The 21,115-nt window shown below is 41.0% G+C and overlaps 1 protein-coding gene across 2 annotated transcripts in view; it reads left to right on the forward strand.

Annotated features, from left to right (window-relative positions):
- The window catches only part of AIG1 (androgen induced 1), a 206,084-nt gene extending 192,468 nt beyond the window's left edge, over positions 1 to 13,616 (forward strand). For both annotated transcript variants that reach the window (XM_080941487.1, XM_080941486.1), the window contains 2 exons: positions 78 to 241; positions 12,826 to 13,616. In XM_080941487.1, coding sequence (XP_080797613.1) covers positions 78 to 241; positions 12,826 to 12,871 — 210 coding nt within the window. In that variant the 3' untranslated portion in view covers positions 12,872 to 13,616. The remainder of the gene's footprint in view (positions 1 to 77; positions 242 to 12,825) is intronic.
- Positions 13,617 to 21,115: the final 7,499 nt, after the last annotated feature.

Raw genomic sequence — 21,115 nt, forward strand, 5'->3', positions numbered from 1 at the left:
GGGTTAGCATTCGCAGCACCTTGGCTTTGACGTGTCACGGCTGTGACTCTCTCGTCTCTTTTCCAATTCCATCGCAGGGTGTGCTGGATACATCATGTCACCGGCATGTGGGTGTACCCTTTCCTGGAACACATTGGCTCGGGAGCCAGGATCGTCTTCTTTGGGTCAACAACCATCCTAATGAATTTCCTGTACCTGCTCGGAGAAGTCCTCAACAGCTATATCTGGGATACACAGAGAAGTGAGTATTGTCCAGGCCACATAAAACAAGGCACATAAATACTGCCTATGAGACCCCAGGCTGAGGAAACGCCTGCAGCAGGCCCTTCTTCCATCTTCTGCACGAGCTTTCTCTACGGAAGCTTCAATTTTTTTTTATTGCAGCATTAATTTAGGAGCTGCTGGCACTGTTACCTGAAAGGTTTATTTCTCACTTGCTCTTATTGGGTAGTAAAACATCCAAACCTCAAGATAAAAGAAGCATGCTCATAAAATTACATGGGGGGGGGGGGGAATACAGTGCTGACAGGGGAGCAGAAGCGAAGCCAGCTGAGATTGTCAGAGTTCCGCCACAGCGAACAGGCCCTAAGTTAAATAGTAAGTTATTCAACTAGCTTCATTAGAAGTCACCAGATCCCATTTTTTATGTCATCTTTTCCTAGGTGCGGTAGGCTCAAAGGAATCTCATGACCATGAGGCCAGAACTATAAACAGGTGGCCGCCCTTCGCCACAGTGAAAGGTCACAGAGGGCTACCATCCATTTCATGGCTGCTAAAGCTCTTAACCTTTGACTTGATTTCTCTCTTGTTTCTATCTAGAGCAAAGCCTCCTCCTTGGCAAGACACCCAATCTTCTCTAAGCTGTGCCCAACCTGTCCAGAATCTATGTAAAGATGCATAAATGCTGGAAGGTGGAAAGGCGAGAACTTGAACGTGTAGTAATGGGAATCCCGTATGAAGCACAGCCAGGGGATGGTGCGGGGGTGGGGGGGTTCAGAGAGATCTGGTCATCTCCTTGGATACAGTCCATCCTGAGGCACATCACCTGTGAGTGGGCTCTGGTCCACTAATGCTGAACACCGACTGAGACCCAGTCATGGTGCAGGACCTCAGGCCACTTGACTAACAGAGCATTGGCTGCAACAGTCGTGAAAGCATCTGGCTTTGCCTCTTCTGGCCCTGCGTGACTCAACATGTCAGCAAACGCTAAGTGACCCCAGTTTTAATCTGTTCAGGCCACAGCTTGGAGAACCAGACATTAATCTGTTTGTGATGTTTCTACACACACATACACACACACACACACACACACACACACACACACACTCCACCCCCATTCAACGGAAGCAGTCATCTTTCTCTTTTGAATTACAGGATGGTGTGGTGCACTTGCAAATATTTTTTGTAAGAAATACAGACTTTTCTCACCTTTTCAGAGAATAGCTGTAATTAGATTTAAACTATCATGTGCAGTCCAGGGAGGAAAAAAAAAAAACAAAAAACTTCTGGCTTCCTCTGTCCCCTGATGTCCTCGGTTTTCGGAGACATTTGAAACTCTGCTACTGCTTTGAGAGGCAGGGGAGATAAATATTCAATCTGGATTGTACAATGTCGCTGACCAGCAGCCTTGGATGAGGAGTTAAAAGGGAACAGGGACACAGGATTTTTGTTTGTTTGTTTCTGTCTGTGCTGGTTGACCGTCTCTGCCTTTTTCTTACGGGACAAAAAAGTTGGTCCCCATTTGATAATGTGTTTCCACACAGAGAGTAATTTGGTCTACATTTATTTAGTGGAGCCCCTGGGGGCTGTTGTTTGTATCAAACCAGTATCTTCCCACCGGTGGCTTTCCCAAGTGTGTGGTCATGTGTTCATCTGATGCTCATAGGTATGTCTCACAATCATGTTTTAGAAGCAGGTAGCTTCTGCCTGCTTTCATAGATTCATCTGAAACTGAAGAACACGTTTTCTTATGTACCTTAATGCCATTCCTCAGACATCATCTCCTTGTATGTTTTTAAGGACAGGTTCACCATTGCCCAAGAACTCGTCATGTAGGCTAGGCTGGCTTGCCAGTGGGCCCCAGGGACCTACCTGTGTCTACCTTCTCAGAACCTGAAATTACAAATGCATGCAACTGTGCTTCCCCCATTTTAATGTGTGTTCTGGGGATCAATCACAGGTCCTCATGCTAGTGAGGCAAGTACTTAGCTGACTGAGCCTATTTTTTTCTAATCCTAGCTCCTAAATTTACATACCAAGAACTTGCATTCTGTTCTATAGTGGAGTTTTTATTTATTCACCAAGACTTAAAAGTTGGAAATTCTCATGTCACAGTTGGACTTTCTGTCCTTATCAAGCATTTTAAGGTCTGTGGACACGGATACCAGTGCTCCTGTCAGTGATGGAGTTGAATTGAGCATCAGTTGCCGCCTTTAGATGTCTGCCTAACTTTCTCGGAGTCTCATGTGGCACTTAACTCAATCAGTGTCACAGTTGGGTTTGAAACTACGGACTCATAGCAGTCTAGGCACATGCGTGGGTGTGCACGCACATTATGACTCCTGTCTGGTACAGTATAAAATGTCCGTTGTTACCTGTCACCCTCCACAGAGAAGGAATGCTACACTTAATCCACTTGCTGAATTCCTTCATGGTTTTCAAAGATTCAAACTCTCTGGCTTATGCTACAACTTCAAGATGGAAACAAACAAACAAACAAACAAAAACCAAACAACCCCCCCCCCAAAAAAACAAACCAATAAAACAACACAAAACTGCAAACCATTACAGCTGGGGGAAGCATCCTAGAAATTATTTAAACCCTTCCTCTCCTTTGCATGAGTATCTGAGGTCTATAATTGACCTATTTAGACAATTGCTGGCAAAGGTGCTTGCTCCATCCAAGGCTCATCCGTTTGCCACTTCTAATGAACAGTCGGAACGTCTCCATGTTTTAGAAACACAAAATGGGCCTGCCTACTGGGAAATACAAGCCCTTAAAATAAGCTAAATTCATAGTCAAGCACTTGCTTCTCTTTTTTCAAATAAAGTGACTTAAGATGGATTTGTAAGAACTGTTTGTGTTTACTATCGCAAAGTACCACATTCTGAGTATCTTAAACAATAGAAATAGGTTAAATGTCCTGTGTAGATGCCAGAAGGTCAAAAGCAAAATGTTGTCTGGATTGGTTCCCTATGAGATCATTGAGAAGAAGGTAGCCGCAAGCCTGTCCTGAGCTAGTCATTGCTATCCTCAGACTCAAAGATGTACACCCCGAACATGACATAATTCCCAGCTTCCCTCTTTACAAAGGCAGAAGTCATATTAAATGACATTCACCCTAATGGCTTCTTGTTAACTTTGTGAAGACATCATTCAAATAAAGTTATATCTCAAGACACTGAGATTTGGAATCAGCATCACAAGTTTGGGGTTTAAAATAATTCATTGTGTAACAGTCCCCCTACTATAAATATCTTTCACATATGTAAAATACATTCTCTTCATCCCTGTGGTCCCAAAAAGTCATCAATCCAAATAATGATGATGATGATGATGGTGATGATGATGATGATACAGATAGCCCCAAAAAAACATTCTGGCACCAACTCTTTAATCCAAATAATAACAATAACAATAACAACAACAATAACAACAATAGTCTCCCTAACTGTGATACAAACCTATAAACCATGTAAGGGTAAGGTTTGGTCATAATTCATCCCAAAGCAAATTGTTTCTCTGGGTTCATGTAAACATAAAACTGGACAAAAAGTTACCTCCTTCTAAATTATGATGGTAATGCAGACCTAGGGTGGGCAGTCCCCTACCAAATGAGAGAAATTAAAGAGATGGAAGGGATCATGGTTTCCAAGCAAATTTGAGAAGAAGCAGGGGAAATCTCTCTTAATTGAAAGACTTGAGAATAATCACCTTTGGCTGAATGCTGTAGCCTCAAGGCTCACAAGGAAGAGCCCGAACCTGGCTTCCAACTCCCAGAGAACAGAAGTTCCACCTTCCCCCATACCCTGGGCCAGAATCATGGTGGGGAAGGATGCTGTACTCTGGAACTTAGGAGAGACCAATGACTGGAAGGTCCTTCCTTTCATGCTGTGTTTGAGCCATGTGTCCAGGCAGGTACTGTATTGGGGTCTAAAACTCTCAAAGACAATGCTAATTCTGCACTTCAGAGAAGAGGATCCTTCAGAGGCTGTGCCTGGGTGGCTGCCATTCACCCTGGCTTCTGCCGTGTGATTGACTGGATCCATAGGTCAGATGCCAGTTTTCTTTAAGGAAAAACTGTCTGACCACACCCTGGGCATCCTTGCCCATTTTGAACTACTGTGGGTACTTTGGCATATGACTGTATGTCCTTCATAAGTCTGTCCTTCAGTTAAGACTGTTCTAACCCTAGTAACTCTAAATAAGGCAACTGTTCTCACTAGAGTCAAATTTTAAGACCAGAAACAAATCTGTTCAAGAATGAAAGGCAAAGACAAAAGGAGAGAGAATAGGCAAGAGAGGATCAGGGAAGGAAATTAAACCCAGGCCTCCATGTGGTGGAATAGGCCCCTTGTCCACCATGTCCACCCAGGTTTCCTGGCCCCAGAAACCTTAGTCTCCCTCTTTCTGAACACTACACCCCAATGTAAACAACCTCCCAGCTTCGGAATATGTCTGGATACCTCATTCCGCATAATCAGTCTTGGACCCTGTGTCCCACAGGTAAAGCCTACCTCAGCTCTTTGATGGGTTTTTATCTGTCTGGTTTTGTTTTGTTTCTGTGGAAATGCAATGTCTTTTGTAGCTATATAATTTTTGCCTTCTACCTCATGGCTACAAAACTAATGTATGTCCTTTCCGGCCCAGCAAGAGGGCCAGGTGACTGCCATCAAGACTCAGGACCTGCCTGTAGATGACTGAGCCCCCAGAGAAGTCTTGTAAGAGCTCTCCCACCTGAGCCCACGGAGACAGAATGGAGTCATTGCAATCAGAATTCACTACCTGCCCACAAAGAGACAAAGACCCAGAAGCAGTTTTCTTCCTGAACCTACGGGCCCTCAGATCCACAGGAGAGACAGGCTCCAGTCAGAGACAACAAGATCACCTATAATCACAAACAACAAAATGGCAAAAGGAAAGTAAAAGAACCTAAGCAATAAAAACCAAGACAACTTGGCAACATCAGAACCCAGATCTCCCACCACAGCAAATAGTGGATTTCCAAACACACCAGAAAAACAAGACTTAGACTTGAAATCATACTTCATGATGATGATGGAGATCTTTGAGAAGTGCATAAATAACTCCCTTAAACACTTACAGGAACTACAGGAAAACACAACCAAACAAATGAAGGACTTGAAAACAGAAATAGAAACAATAAAGAAAACACAAAAAGAGAGAACCCTGGAGATAGAAAACCTAAAAAAGAAATCAGGAGTCACAGATACAAGCATCACCAACAGACAACAAGAGATGAAAGAGAGAATCTCAGGGGCTGAAGACAACATAGAAAACATAGACAAAATAGTCAGAGAAGATGCAAAAATCAAAAATCTCCTAACCCAAAATGTCCAGGAGATCTAGGACACAATGAAAAGACCAAATCTAAGGATAATAGGTATAGAAGAGGGCGAAGAATATCAACTAAAAGGCACAGTAAATATCTTCAACAATATCATAGAAGAAACCTTCCCGACCCTTAAGAACAACATGACAATGAACATACAGGAAGCCTACAGAAACCCAAATAGATTGAATCAGAAAAGGAACTTGTCCCGACACATAATAATCAAAACACCAAATATTCAAAACAAATAAAGAATTCTAAAAGCTGTAAGGGAAAAAGGACAAGTAAAATATAAAGGCAGACTAATTAGAATTACACCAGACTTCTCAACAGAGATTATAAAAGCTAGAAGATTCTGGACAGACATCATACAGACCCTAAGAGAACACAAATGCCAGCACAGGTTACTATATCCAGCAAAATTCTCAATCACCATAGATGGAGAAACCAAGATATTCTAGGACAAAACCAAATTTACATGATATCTGTCTACAAATCCAGCCCTACAAAGATTGGTAGATGAAAAAAAAATCTAACACAAGGAAGGAAACTACACCCAAGGAAAAGCCAAAAAAAAAAAAAAAAAAAAAAAAAAAATAACACAAGGAAACCAAAAGAAGAAAAACACACAAACATAAGTCTACCTCTAACAACAAAAATAACAGGAAACAACAGTCACTTTCCATGATTTCTCTTAACTTCAATGGACTCAATTCCCCCAATAAAAAGACATAGACTATCGGACTGGATACATAAACAGAATCCAGCATTTTGCTGTATACAGGAAACTCATCTCAGAGACAAAGACAGACACTACCGGAGAGTAAAAGGCTGGGGAAAAACCTTCCAAGCAAATGATCCCAGAAAACAAGCTGAAGTAGCTATTCTAATATCAAATAAAATAGATTTTCAACCAAAAGTTATTTAAAAAAAAAAGAAAAAAAGGACACTTTTTAATCATCACAGGAAAAAGTTATCAAGATGAACTCTCAATCTTGAACATCTATGCTCTAAACACAAGGGCACTCATATTTATAAAAGCAACGCTACTAAAGCTCAAAACATATACCACACCACACACAATAATAGTGGGAGACTATTGTGAGAGTGGGACACCCCCACTCTCATCAATGAACAGATTATGGAAGCAGAAACTGAACAGAGAGACACAGCAAAATTAGCAGAGATTATGAACCAACTAGAATTAACAAACATCTACAGGACATTTCATCTAAAAATAAAAGAATGTGCTTTCTTCTCAGCACCTCATGGTACCTTCTCCAAAATTGACCATATAGTTGGCCACAAAACAGGCCTCAACAGATACTAGAAGATCGAAATATTCCCATGTATCCTATCAGATCACTATAGACTGAAGCTTGTCTTTAATAACAACAAAAACAATAAGCCCACATACACATGGAAGCTGAACAATGCTCTGTTTAATGATAACATGGTTAAGGAAGAAATAAAGAATTAAAAATTTTTTAGAATTTAACAAAATTGACACCACTACATACCCAAACTTACGGGATGCAATGAAAGCAGTACTAAGAGGAAAACTCATAGCTCCAAGTGCCCCCAAAAAGAAAATGGAAAGAGAATACACTAGCAGTTTGGCAGCACACCTGAAAGCTCTAGAACAAAAAGAAGCAGATGCACCCAAGAGAAATAGACAGCAGAAAATAATCAGACTCAGAGCAGAAATCAACCAAATAGAGACCAAAATCTATAAAGAATCAACAAGAGCTGGGTTTTTGTTTTGTTTTGTTTGTTTGTTTCTTTTTTGAGAAAATCAACAAGATTTATAAACCCTTAGCCAGACTAACTAGAGGGCAAAGAGAGAGTATCCAAATTAACAAAATCAGAAATGAAAGGTGAGACATAACAACAGAAACTGAGGAAATTCAAGAAATTATCAGATCTCACTACAAAAGCCTATACTCAACAAAACTGGAAAATCTGGAGGAAATTGATAAATTTCTAGACAGATACCAGGTACCAAAGTTAAATGAGGATCATATAAACCATCTAAACAGTCCCATAACACCTAAAGAAATAGAAGCAGTCATTAAAAGACTCCCAACCACAAAAAGCCCAGGACCAGATGGGTTTAGTGGAGAATTCTATCAGACGTTTATAGAAGACCTAATACCTATACTCTCCAAACTATTCCACAAAATAGAAGCAGAAGGAACACTATCCAGTTCATTCTTCAAAGCCACAATTGCACTCATACCTAAACCACACAAAGTCACTACAAAGAAAGAGAACCTCAGAACAATTTCTCTCCTGAACATTGATACAAAAATACTCAATAAAATTTTTGCAAACCAAATCTAAGAAAACATCAAAACAATTATCCACCATGACCAAGTAAGCTTTATCCCAGGGATGCAGGGATGGTTCAATATATGGAAATCCATCAACGTAACCCACCATATAAACAGACTCAAAGAAAAAAAAACATGTGATCATCTCACTAGATGCTGAGAATGCATTTGACAATATTCAACACCCCTTCATGATAAAAGCCTTGGAAAGAGCAGGAATCCAAGGCCCATACCTTAACATAATAAAAGCAATATACAGCAAACCAGTAGCCAACATACTAAATTGAGAGAAACTTGAAGCAATCTAAATCAGGGAGTAGACAAGGCTGCCCACTACCTCCCCTCCCCCACCTATTCAATATAGTACTGGAAGTCCTGGCCAGAGCAATTAGACGACAAAGAGAAATAAAAGGAACTCACATTGGAAAGGAAGAAGTCAAAATATCACTATTTGCAGATGATATGATAGTATACGTAAGTGACCCCAAAAATTCCACCAGAGAGCTTTTACAACTAATAAACAACTTCAGCAAAGTGGCTGGTTATAAAATTAACTCAAACAAATCAACTGCTTTCCTCAACTCAATGGATAAAAGGGCTGAGAAAGAAATTAGGGAATCAACACCCATCACAATAGTCACAAAGACTACAAAATACCTTAGGGTGACCCTAACCAAGCAAGTGATGGATCTGTATGACAAGAACTACAAAATGCTGAAGAAGGAAACTGAGGAAGATCTCAGAAGATGGAAAGATCTCACATGCACATGGATTGGCAGGATCAACATTGTAAAAATGGCCATCTTGCCAAAAGTAGTCTACAGATGTAATGAAATCCACATGAAAATTCCAACTCAATTATTCATAGAATTGGAAAGAGCAATTTGCAAATTCATCTGGAATAACAAAAAAAAAAAAAAAACAAACCCTAGAATAGTGAAATCTATTCTCAAGAACAAAAACACTTCTGGGGGAATTACCATCCCTGATCTCAAGCTATATTACCAAGCAATTGTGATAAAAACTGCATGGTATTGGTACAGAGATAGGCAGGTAGATCAATGGAGCAGAATTGAGGACCCAGAAATGAACACATACATCTACAGTTACTTAATCTTTGACAAAGAAGCTAAAAACATTCAATGGAAAAAGGACAGCCTCTTCAACAAATGGTGTTAGTTCAGTTGGCAGTCAGCATGCAGAAGAATGCAAACAGATCCTTTCCTATCTCTTTGTACAAAGCTCAAGTCCAAGTGGATCAAAGACCTCCATATAAAACCAGTTACACTGAAACTATTAGAAGAGAAAGTGGAGAAGAGCTTAAAACACATAGACACAGGGGGGAAATTCCTGAACAGAACACTAATGGCTTATGATCTAAGATCAAGAATCGACAAATGGGACCTCATGAAATTGCAAAGCTTCTGCAAGGCTAAAGACACTATTAAGAAGATAAAACAGCAGTCAAGAAATTGGGAAAGGATCTTTACCAATCCTACATCTGATAGAGGATTAGTATCCAATATATACAAAGAACTCAGGAAGCTAGACTATAGAGAATCAAATAATCCTATTAAAAATGGGGTTCAGAGCTAAACAAAGAATTCTCAACTGAGGAATATCAAATGGCTGAGAAGCACGTAAAGAAATGCTCAACATCCCTAGTCATCAGAAAAATGCAAATCAAAACAACCCTGAGGGTCTACCTCACACCAATTAGAATGGCTAAGATAAAAAACTCAGGTGACAGCAGATGCTGGAGAGGATGTGGAGAAAGAGGAGCACTCCTCCACTGTTGGTGGAGTTGTAAGCTGGTACAACCACTCTGGAAATCAGTCTGGCAGTTCCTCAGAAAATTGGACATACTACTACCTGAGGACCCAGCTATACCACTTCTGGGCATATACCCCAAAAATGCTCCAACATCTAACAAGGACACATGCTCCACCATGTTAATAGCACCCTTATTTGTAATAGCCAGAAGCTGGAAAGAACCCAGATGTCCATGAAGAGATGAATGGATACAGAAAGTGTGGTATATTTACACAATGGAATACTACTCAGCTATTAGAAACAATGACTTCATGAAATTGTAGGCAAATGGATGTAACTAGATATTATCATCCTGAGTGAGGTAGCCCAGTCACAAAAGAACACACATGGTATGCACTCACTGACAAGTAGATAGTAGCCTCCGAAAGCTCTGAATACCCAATACCCAAGAAACAATTTACAGACATGAAGCTCAAGAAGAAGGAAGGCCAAAATGAGGATGCCTCAGTTCTTCTTAGAAGGGAGAACAAAACTCTCATGGGAGGAAATGCAAGATCAAATAGAGGAGCAGGGATTAACAAAAGATCACTCAGAAGCCACCTCCCCTTGGGATCTACTACACATGCAGTCACAAAATCCAAACCCTATAGCTGATCCCAAGGAGTATTTACTGGCAGGAACCAGATAAAGATGCCCCCTCAGGGACTAAGCTAGAGTCATAGATACAGCTGAGCTTGCCTTCAGCTAACCATCGGTCTGAGCACGGGGACCCAAAAGAGGTTGCTAGAGAAAGAACCTAAGGAGCTGAAAGGGGTTGCAACCTCATGGAAAGAACATTATCAACCAACCAAACCCTCCGAAACTCCCATGGACTAAAACACCAACTTTTGTGCTCACTTTGAGAGTCTTATTGATCCAGTTGCATATGTAGTTGAAGATATCAGTGTCTGGCATCAATGTGAGAAGAGGCTTTTGTTCCAGGGAGGGCACTTTGTCCCAGTGTAGGGGAATGCCAAGGCAATGGGGTGGAGAGGGTGATCAGAAGAAAACAAAGGCAAATGGAGGTGGAGGGTGTGTGTGAGCGGGGCGAGGTAAAGAGATAACATCTCAAATGTAAATATAGAGCATCTAATAAAAAATTAAAAAAAAATCTCAGCACAGCATATTTCTATAAAACATGATCCTTGTGTTATAGCATCCCTGCAGCTCCTGACAAGAGCCAAAACAAAGTGCTTAGAAGCAGATTTACTCCTCAAATGCATACATTTCCCACAAGACAAAATTAGCTTTCTCTGAAGATGAATTAACCAAAACAAACAAACAAACAAACAAACAAACTAATATATGCTCTGAGCCATTTCCCTTCCCGAGTCAGGGAAGCCCAGGTCCTCGTCTGTCCTCTGCTGAAGATTCCACCATTGCTGCCACATCAACTCATCGGCAGAACATTCTAAACAGAAAAGACTACAAAGAAAAGGCAAGCTGTGTTTGCACCCCACCCACCCGCAGTTTCTTTGCTCTTGTGTAGAAAACATGGGACCAAAGTGGGGACTCAGGTGTGTGAGCTGTCAGAAGGCAGCCCATATGTTAACTGCCGTTGCCTTGGAGACCCATCCAACAGCAAAGACACAGTATATTCTTACTGTCATGCTTTTCCTCTCTTCTCATGCCCTTCTTCCTAGGTCTGATGTGTCCTCACATGATCAGGGAGAAGGATTTGGGGGAACAGTGTTTTAGATCTCTGACAGTTCCCTCTCTGTGAAAGTCAACCATGAAAGAGGATCCCTGCTCAGAGCATTTACTCCCATCCCACTGCCTTGCCAGACTCCATGAAGCTAGCTGGGAGTGGGAATTGATGGGGAGGGGCATCTCTCATATGTGCCCTGGAATAACTGTCATTGTGGCACCCTATATACTGCTTACTGCTCTCCAGACAGTTCTGCCTTCAGAGCCTCCTCTAAGCACATTTATTATCCAAGATTGGATGAGTGTCTGCTAAGAAAGAGACATTAGAAAGTCTAGGGTTGTGACTAAGAGCAAAATTGTTAAAGTTTCTGCACTTGGAGATTCATTTATAAAAGAATGCTAACAGGACCAGACAGTATTTAGAGGTTTCTTTGTTGTGGTTTCATTATTGCTAGTGAAATGAAAAGTATTCAGGAACTCTGGGGAAGGGTGGAAACATGTTTGTGTAGAAGTGAAAAGAAGAGGAAGAGGGAGATTGAGAGAGAGAGAGAGAGAGAGAGAGAGAGAGAGAGAAACAGAGAGAGACAGAGACAGAGAGACAGAGACAGAGTCAGAGAGAGGGAGGGAGGGAGGGAGGGACGAAGGGAGGGAGGGAGGGAGGGAGAAAGGGAGAAAGGGGTGGAATTTCTGATTTTGGGTATAACTTAGAGGAATGGCCTGAACAATTTCATCTTCAGGAAAATGAACCATCACCAGCCAACACTACAGACAACAGAGAAAGCCTTACTGATCCAGTACATACGAGTGTGTCAGGAAAAGCCGATCTGGATGGGTTGGCTCCCTCGGGCAGAACTTGAGTTTCAGCATGCACAAGTATGGGGCCCAGAGAATACCCAGGAGTACAGTGATCGAGGCTATGAATTTGCTCTTGCATGGAGCAGGCCAGGGATGGGGTTAAATATGTATAAGCAAAAAACAGCTCCTGCAGCTAAATAAGGCCTCATGAGCTTTTAAAAAATAATAAATTCAGAAGAGAACGACTCGTTTGGCTTTTAGAAACCCAGAATCCTGGCGTGGAGAGTGGACAGGGCGGGAGTATAACACAAATGAGGCTGTTTAAATGCATCAGCCACACAGCCCTTACTGCTGGGGTCTGGTTAAGAAGCAGTCGGGCTGGACTACCCATCATGCAAAGCGATGCGTCTTCAGCAGGAGCCATAGTGCCTCGGGGCCCTCCTGGAAGCACCGGAGCTGACTACGGCTCAGACCTGACAAGGATGGAGAGAGAGGTCACTGGGGGCGACATTTCTGGAGAACACTAAACGACCTGGCTTCCTAGCTTAGAAGAGAGAGGCAGAAATGTGGCTGGAAGTGAACTGCGGTGGGCAGACATTCTGTGAGCAGCACCCGCATAACTCTGCATCTGATGCTCAAATAATGTTTTGTGCTTCTATTTCTAGGTATAGAAGAAGAAAAAGAGAAGCCCAAGCTGGAATGAGAGCTTAGTCTAAGAGGAGAAGCTGCCCTTGATTTCCCTGGGCCCTGGGCATCAGCAATGAGGAGACAGAACTTCAAAGGAGGCCGTGGCGCCCACTCTCTCCCTGACCCTGAGGGAGGACAACTTTTATATACAAATATGTACAGAACAGGACAAATTACTTTGAAAATTACTCATCCTCCTTGTAAATACTCTATCCAAGTCCGTTACCGGTGACACTTTTTCTCTTTTCTAGTTTTAAAATCAAAGTTGGTCATTGAATTTTCATTTCTGCACTAATAACTCCTCTTCACCGAGGGAAAAAAATCATATGTATTTCTTGCTGAGGAATATGATAAAACTGGAGGGGCAGATGTGGATGGAGGCATCCATAGTCTTAAAGGAGGCTGTAGTCATGACACTAGGATACAGTATGGACCCAGGAGGATGCAGGGTAGGCGGTTCCCATGGTGATAGTATCGGGCTTGCCTCAAGTGAGCAGTGTTAGTAATAGTATCCGTTTAGTCAAAGCCCTGAGTGTGCTAGGATCTCCCTGTTTGATCTGTGAAACTCTTCCCACATGCAAACGTTACTGTTAGTAAAAACCAACCAACCAAAACTTGGTGCCTGCATCGTCTATCTCAGTCTTAACAACCAGGTTGAAGTATCCGTTCTTCCTTCGCCTCCGTTGAAGCAAACCTGTTGGAAGCAGGTTGACTACACCGCATTCGTGTCTGAGCTTTTCTTATTCCAAATATCATATGTTCTCCTAATTCCAGCAAGAACACATTAAAATCTAACTTAAATAAAATAATTAAGTGAAAGGTACGAAACAGTGTTGTACCAAGTATAAAGTGTTGCTTAGCAAAAACATTGGCTGTGTGTGTTGAGATAGAGCAACATGGAGTATGAAACCATTTATTCTAAAAATGACTGATTTGTGACAACTTAGGAAGTGCTAGGAATCCCTCCACAAGCACCTATACATTCATCCTTTTTAACCACAACCACTTCGTAATGGAGCCTTACTAAGCCCAGCCTCTAAAGAGAAAATAGTATTAAGGCTCCTGATTATTTATTCACAGATAATTCAAAGAAGTATGCTTTAGTACTAAACATGTTCCTACATATATATATATGTATATATATATATATATATATATGTATATACATATATATATATATATCCCCAATTTCAAACACTATTTTATTAAAACTTTCAACCTGAAGAAAATTTTAGTTAGTAACTATGCTTATAAAAAAATCTAGCAAGTACCATAAAATATTTTGGAAGAACTCTAAACATATCAATATCAACAAAAAAGTTTAATTTATGGACTGAAAGAAATCAGTTTCAGAACAGCTCTCCAAGGAAAACATGACTCTATGCTGTACATCATAAAATAGTCACAAAATAACTTCATCTTGCAAGACTGTAAAGAGATTGTCTTAAAGGACATCTCTTTTAGATGGGAAAATAAAACAGAACAAGGGTTTCTGCAAACCACTTACTTGATGAGAGATGCACTCCTTTATAAGCCCCACTCTAGAAATTTGGTTGGGAGAAATATGAGTGACCAGAGAAACATCACCATATTGATTCACAACCTCATGGCACCAGAACTGGTAAGTAGAAAAGATCCAGAAACCTACTGAAAGAGAAAAGCAAAGCAATGTTGTACCCTGTGAATAGTGCCATTGTCAATGACAGGAGGATCTGTGTGTGGTTACCATCACAACACATTTGAAGAAAAGGAGACCTCAAAGCAGAGCTTGGGTTGCATTCCCTAGAATATGTATGTTGAAACCTTGATGCCTTATGAGTCAGAATGTGTTTGTATTTGGAAATAACACTCTTCAAAAACTGGTTATGTTAAAATGAGGCCACAGGGAGGCCCCTAATTCAATCTTACTGGTACCTTCTTTAATAAGTAGAAATCTGGACATGTTAGAGATTTGCACAGCAGAAACATCAGAGGTATAACTGCAAGCCATGCAAAGAATTTCAACCTGCTGACAGTCTGAGATTTGAACTTCCAGCCTTCAGTACTGAGAAAAGCTAAACCGTTAAAGCCATCACTCTGTATTTCCTTATGCAACTCCTAGTAAGCTAATTCTGCCAGTGTATGAAAGACTGACAGGTTGAGGAAGAGGAGGAGGAGGAGGAGGAGAAAGAATATGAAAAAGGAGAACATTGTAAACTTACTTAGATGATGATTCCTTTTAACGGGAATTATTTCAGAAGATTAGGCTTCCAGGGTAAACCTTCCTTCCTTCTTTACTTCCTTCCTTTCTTCCTTCCTACCTTCCTTCATTCCTTTTTTCTTCTTTCCTTCTTCATTCCTTTGTGCCTTCTTCCTTCTTTCATTTGTTCCTTTCTTCTGCCTTTCCTGTTTTCCTACCTTGCTTTCTTCTTTCCTTCCTTCCTTCCTTCCTTTCTTCTTTCCTTCCTTTCTACCTTCCTTCCTTCCTTCCCTCTTCCTTTCTTTCTTCCTTTCTTCCTTTCTTCCTTTCTTCCTATGAAGAGTGAGGAAAAACTGGACCAGATTTTGTGTATGTTTTTAAAGTCATATAATCAGAAAATGATGGTGATCACCCTTTGCATTTTAGTTTACAAGTGCTTAGATTTTCTCTAATTGGATTATCTGGCAAGAACCCCATACTAACTGTTCCCTTCAACGTCTAAGAAGTTATACCAGTCAATCTGTCTTTCTCCTGGGGATAAGGCCTGTATAATTAACCATGGATTACACTTTACAAGGTGTATACTAGCACGTAATCCTGTGACTAGAGGCCTAGATGCTTTGTAGCATGAATGGTCTGATTTCCTCTTTAATTTTGAAGGGGAAATTCTTTCAATTACTCATTTGCATGCACGTGGATTACTGAGGTGGCTAGGGCACTTGTATCTTCCAAGGAGTGTGACATCAACAGTGCAATGGAAGCCTGATGCTTCACAGAGGAGTAGATGATCAAGGTCACTGACACTAAAACACAATTGCAATCACCTTAAAATTACTGTTGACATTGCATCACGGAAAACAGTTTAATAGCCTCATCCTTAGATGTCGATTTTGTTTGTTTTACACTGTTTTTCTCTTAGTGGGTTATTTTAGATATGAGAGCCAGAGCCCCTGAACCTTAAGGACACTTTTTGTGGGATGCTCAGACTGTCTCCGCAGGTGCTGAGGATGCACCAAGACACGCCCACGGAGCAGGTGCTGCATGCCCTCCATCTCAGGCAGCTAAACTTTCCCAGAAGCAGAGTCAGTCCTAAGAATGACTCCACCTGCTGTGCAGAACACTAGAAACACAAAACCATTTCTAGCAAAATTAATTTTCAACAGCCAAATATCCTTTCCTTAAAATTTAAATAAAATGAAATACAGAATTCTATAAGAGTCCATTTCTTCAGGATATCAATTATTTCTTTTTCTTCCAGATACAACCATGTGTCATTTAACGAAAGGCATAGTTTCTTTAAAAAAAATGTTTCTTTCAGCAACTTAGTCTCTGTGTACTCATCAAAGTCTGCTCTTGCTCAAAGCTACATGAAGGTATGGTAGAAGTCATGGAATCAAGATCCATCAAGTTATACCAGGAGCAAGAGATGCCTGCAGCTGCTACTAACCTGACATGGCAGACTGCTTTCTAGGAAAGCGTGTTTCTAAGTAAAACCGTAATGCTCTACAATAATAGTTTACAGCTCTGTATACTAATATGTGCACTAGTAATGGTCACTTATTATCCATATCAAGTGTCACAGACTGTACATAACTGGATGATACATTGTTATTCAACTGGCATGTGGTTCACAGGAGCATCATCAAAAGTAAGCACTTTGTCTCTTTTTCTCCTTTTCATTGAAAATGGATTCTCCTGCCTCAACAGGATAAATCATGTGATATATTAGACTCTCTTTCCCCTCTACTCACACTTTTGCCTCACCTCTACTTCGATCTCGATTCTCCCTCTTTCTGACTCTCATCAGAAAACAAACGGGCTTGTAAAGGATAACAATAAACATGACAAGATAAAAACAGAAACAAATGCACCGGAACTGGACAGAACAGCAGGAACAGTTCAAGGGAAGGCACAGGACACCGACATAGATGCAAAGACCTGTTTGTTCGCACTCTCGGGGTCATAAAACGGAAAACTGGAAGGCGTAACATATGTGCAAAGGACATGTAGGGTGAAAAGAAAGCATTAACAGAAGCACACAAATCAAAATAAAAACGTAAAGCCCTGGGACAATGCGACAAGGAACATCCAAATGCACCACTGAGTTCGTTTTCTGTTGGCTAGCTACTGCTGGGCATGCAGGTAGCCCTGGCAAGCGTGTTTCCCAGTAAGACTCCTTTGAAGCATTTCCAAGGAGCTATCAATTGGAGACTTTGTCTGGGCTAGGAGCAGAAGCATGTGTCCGCCTCTTTCAGCTCTCGGACCCCGGCTGGTGCAAATGCACGCAGGCACCACCTGCTGCTAGGTCTTTGTGAGTTCATACGTGTGATTATAAAGGCCTGTTCTCTTCCAGTCCTTCATTCCCTCTGGCTTCTATGAATTTTCTGCCTTCTTTTCCAAGGGACTCTCTGAGCCCAGAGGGGAAGGATTTGATAAAGACTTCCTGTTGGAATCTGATTCCTCCAGTGTCAGTCACTCTGTGTAATGTCTGGCTGTGGTCTCTGTATTTGTTCCCATCTGCTACAGGAGGAAGCTTCTCTGATGATGGCGGAGCAAGACAGTACGATGTGGGTGTCTTAGTCAGAGTTTCTATTCCTGCACAAACATCATGACCAAGAAGCAAGTTGGGGAGGAAAGGGTTTATTCAGCTTACACTTCCATATCTATCATTGCTCATCACCAAAGGAAGTCAGGACTGGAACCCAAGCAGGTCAGGAAGCAGGAGCTGATGCAGAGGCCATGGAGGGATGTCACTTACTGGCTTGCTCCCCCTGGCTTGCTCAGCCTGCTTTCTCATAGAACCCAGGTCTACCAGCCCAGGGATGGCACCACCCACAGTGGGTTGGGCCCTCCCCTCTTGATCACTAGTTGAGAAAATGCCTTACAGTTAGATCTCATGGAGACATTTCCTCAACTGAGGCTCCTTTTTCTGTGATTAACTCCAGCTTGTGTCAAGTTGACACAAAACCAGCTAGTACAATGAGTATAAAAGAATGTCACTAAAAGTCATTTTATTGCTATTTATTTTTTAAAGCAGTAGCCTTTGGTTTTATCCTAAAACTCTGGGCTATCTAGTCTCAGGTTCTTGGTTACCCAAACAATGTCAGGTAAGGATTCAAATATAATGAGAACTTTGGTTTCTTTAAAAACATAAAAATGATAGGTGAATTTGGTTTTGATATTCACAAGTGTGGGATATCGGACTGCTTCATATTGTCCACAGCAGCTGACTATGATTTGTCTCAAGCTCTGGTAGGAGCATGATTTTGCCAGTTAAAGGGTATAAGAACGCCAGAGCCATTTTCCCCCTCAGGAGTATCATTTGCATCTGGACAGATGTTGGAAGACCTGGACCAAAGACAGAACCCTCACCTACTAACACTGGCAGAACTACCAAGAGGTCATTCTGCAAGGTGCTCAAAGCTTTACTTTAGAGACTTTTTAAAATTATTAACACAACTCTGTAAAAATCTTTGCAAACACATTGTGACTGTCACTGGTGAGAAAAGGAAGAAATCAAACAGATGCTGATTTGGAACAATACACCAATGAAGTAGAACACAGGTTTATTTTTCATAAAGAAAAATAATGCCTGAGCCCCCAAGAGGCTGTGGTAGCTGCTGTTTTCACTGATTACTGCTTGCTGGTTGCTCTTTTGCTGGGTGCTAGCTGGAGATTTGCTGACAAAGAAGATCAAACTTGTCCCAAGGAACTTGACACCCCTAATCAGTAGAATGTAGTAGAACAGGGTAGCTTAACAAGACACCTCTTTCCCCTCTAGCCTTATTTATTGTCTACCTAATATTCAGGGGTGGGGAAGTATGGTAAGAAAAAACAAAAAAAAAAAAAAAAACCAATAAATCAGCCAAAGTCAAGCTACCTCCAGAAATCAGATACTTATGTCACCAATGCTGCCAGTTTCCCCCACATGTCTTGCAGGCAGAACATCATTGAGGGTCCAAGGGTTTGTGGCAGAGTTGGTGTTTAATTTTCTCCTTTAGTGCAGTAGAGTATTCTCTTGTTCTAGAAACATGAGGATGAAGGCTCCATGTTGATTGATTGTTTTCATGTCCTGTGAGTTGTGCAATGGGGCCTTGGAGTCAGTTTGTGGAGACCAACCTATCATCTTGGCAACAGTTTGGGAGTTCCTACTTATCCACCTATATCATTTAGATATAACCCAGTCCTAGAAATGGAAGGTTCATTTGGTGACTAAAGATGTCCAGTTGGGGTCCTGTCTCCCCTAATATTTGGCGATGTCATTAAGATTACCCCCATATGTATATAGTTTAGGAAGCTTCGACTGTATTATGTCTGTAGTACCCGTCAAATGGCCCTTAATTTTAGCTGTCTCTCCCAGCATTCCCTCCCTCATCTCCTTCTCTCCTCCTTCTCCCAGCTTGATCCTCCAACTCCCCAATCTATCCATAAGTACCTATTCTATTTTCCTTTCTTAGGGTGACCTATATGTCCCTCCTAGTCTCTTACTCTCCACCCAACCTCTATGGTTCTATGGACTGTAGCTTGGATATCATTGATTTCTCAACTAATATCCACGTAGAAGTGAATACCTACAATATCTGTCTTTGTGAATCTGGGTTACCTAACTCAATAGGATATTTTTTTAATTCCATATATTTGCCTGCAAATTTCATGACACCACTTTTAACAGCTAATTAACACCTACACTGTGTAAATGTGCCACATTTCCTTCACCCATTTTTTTGAGTACTATCCAGATTGTTTCTAATGTCTGGCTATTATGAGTAGAGCAGCAATATATATGGTTGAGCAAGTGTCCTTGTGATAGGAATGAAGCATCCTTTGGGGATATCAAGAGTGCTATCGCTAGGTCTTGAGGTAGATCAGTTCCCATCAGCCTGAGGATCCACCACACTGATTTCTAAAGTGACTGTACAAGTTTACGTCATCACCAGTAATGTTCCCCTTACTCCACATTCTTGTCAATATGAACTGTCACTTGTTTTATTGATCATAGCCATTCACAGGTTTAAGATGAAATCGCAAAGTTTTGATTTTCACTTTTCTGATGGATGTTGAACAATTCTTTTTTAGTTTTTCTCAGCCATTTGCGTTTTTTCTTTGATAAATTTTCTGCTCAGGTCTGTACCCCCATTTTAAATTGTTTTTTTTTAATTGAAATCTAGTTTGTCTAGTTCTTTATATGTTTTGGATATTAGCCTTCTAGTAGATACGTAGTGGGTAACAATCCTTTTCTAATCTGTAGGCTGCTGCTTTGTCCAAATGAGATTGTCTTTTGCCATACAGAAGCTTCTTGGTTTCATGAAGTCCTATTGTAATTTTTAACAGCAACAATGGAAAAGTAATGCGTTCATGCCATTAAAAATGTTTAGTTTTGTGCCACATTTAAAAATAATAATACACATGATTAAGATCTACAACCCATATTTAGATCATTGAGCACCCAGTGCAGTTGACCTTCCAGAGGTCAAGCTGGTTATATAATTCTCATGGACAATCACCTTGAAAAGGAAGGTCTGAGGTCCCTGAAGAATTCTTCATCAAACACCACTCTGCCACCCAGGGACACTCAAATGTTTTTTATATCTGCCTCCCAGCAAAGCAATGTAAATTGTTGAGACAGATGACCCTAAGTTTGAGAACAATTCAAAGCAATTTCTAGGGATGGCAAGTGCCTATGCTTGTTAAAGGGAGGTTCACTCAGAAAGGAGGGAGGTGTCTCATGGTCAGGTCAAGCTTTATTCAAGAAATATAATCTCTAGAGACAGTCAAATCAGCAATTCAGTGAATTTCTCTCAAGGGAGCTTTGAAAGTATGTAACACTAACCACAGTAGAAGTAGCTTTCTCGGCTGTGTTTGGTTTTACATATTTGCACAAGCACGTGGTTTGATTAGGTAGGCTCAACATAAATATATGTAAGAATGAACTTTATCCACTTACAAACATCACAGAAATTTAGAGCTTCAACTATGCAGCTTGACTAGGCCAGAAATATTTCTTCATCCAGGCTTGGTACTCCATCCAGCGCCTTTTGAAACTCAAACTATCAAAACATCCTGTCCCTCCCACCAGGAGAGAGGGAGAG

The sequence above is a fragment of the Micromys minutus genome, assembly GCF_963924665.1.
Source record: "Micromys minutus genome assembly, chromosome: 30".
NCBI classification, from domain to species: Eukaryota; Metazoa; Chordata; class Mammalia; order Rodentia; family Muridae; genus Micromys; species Micromys minutus.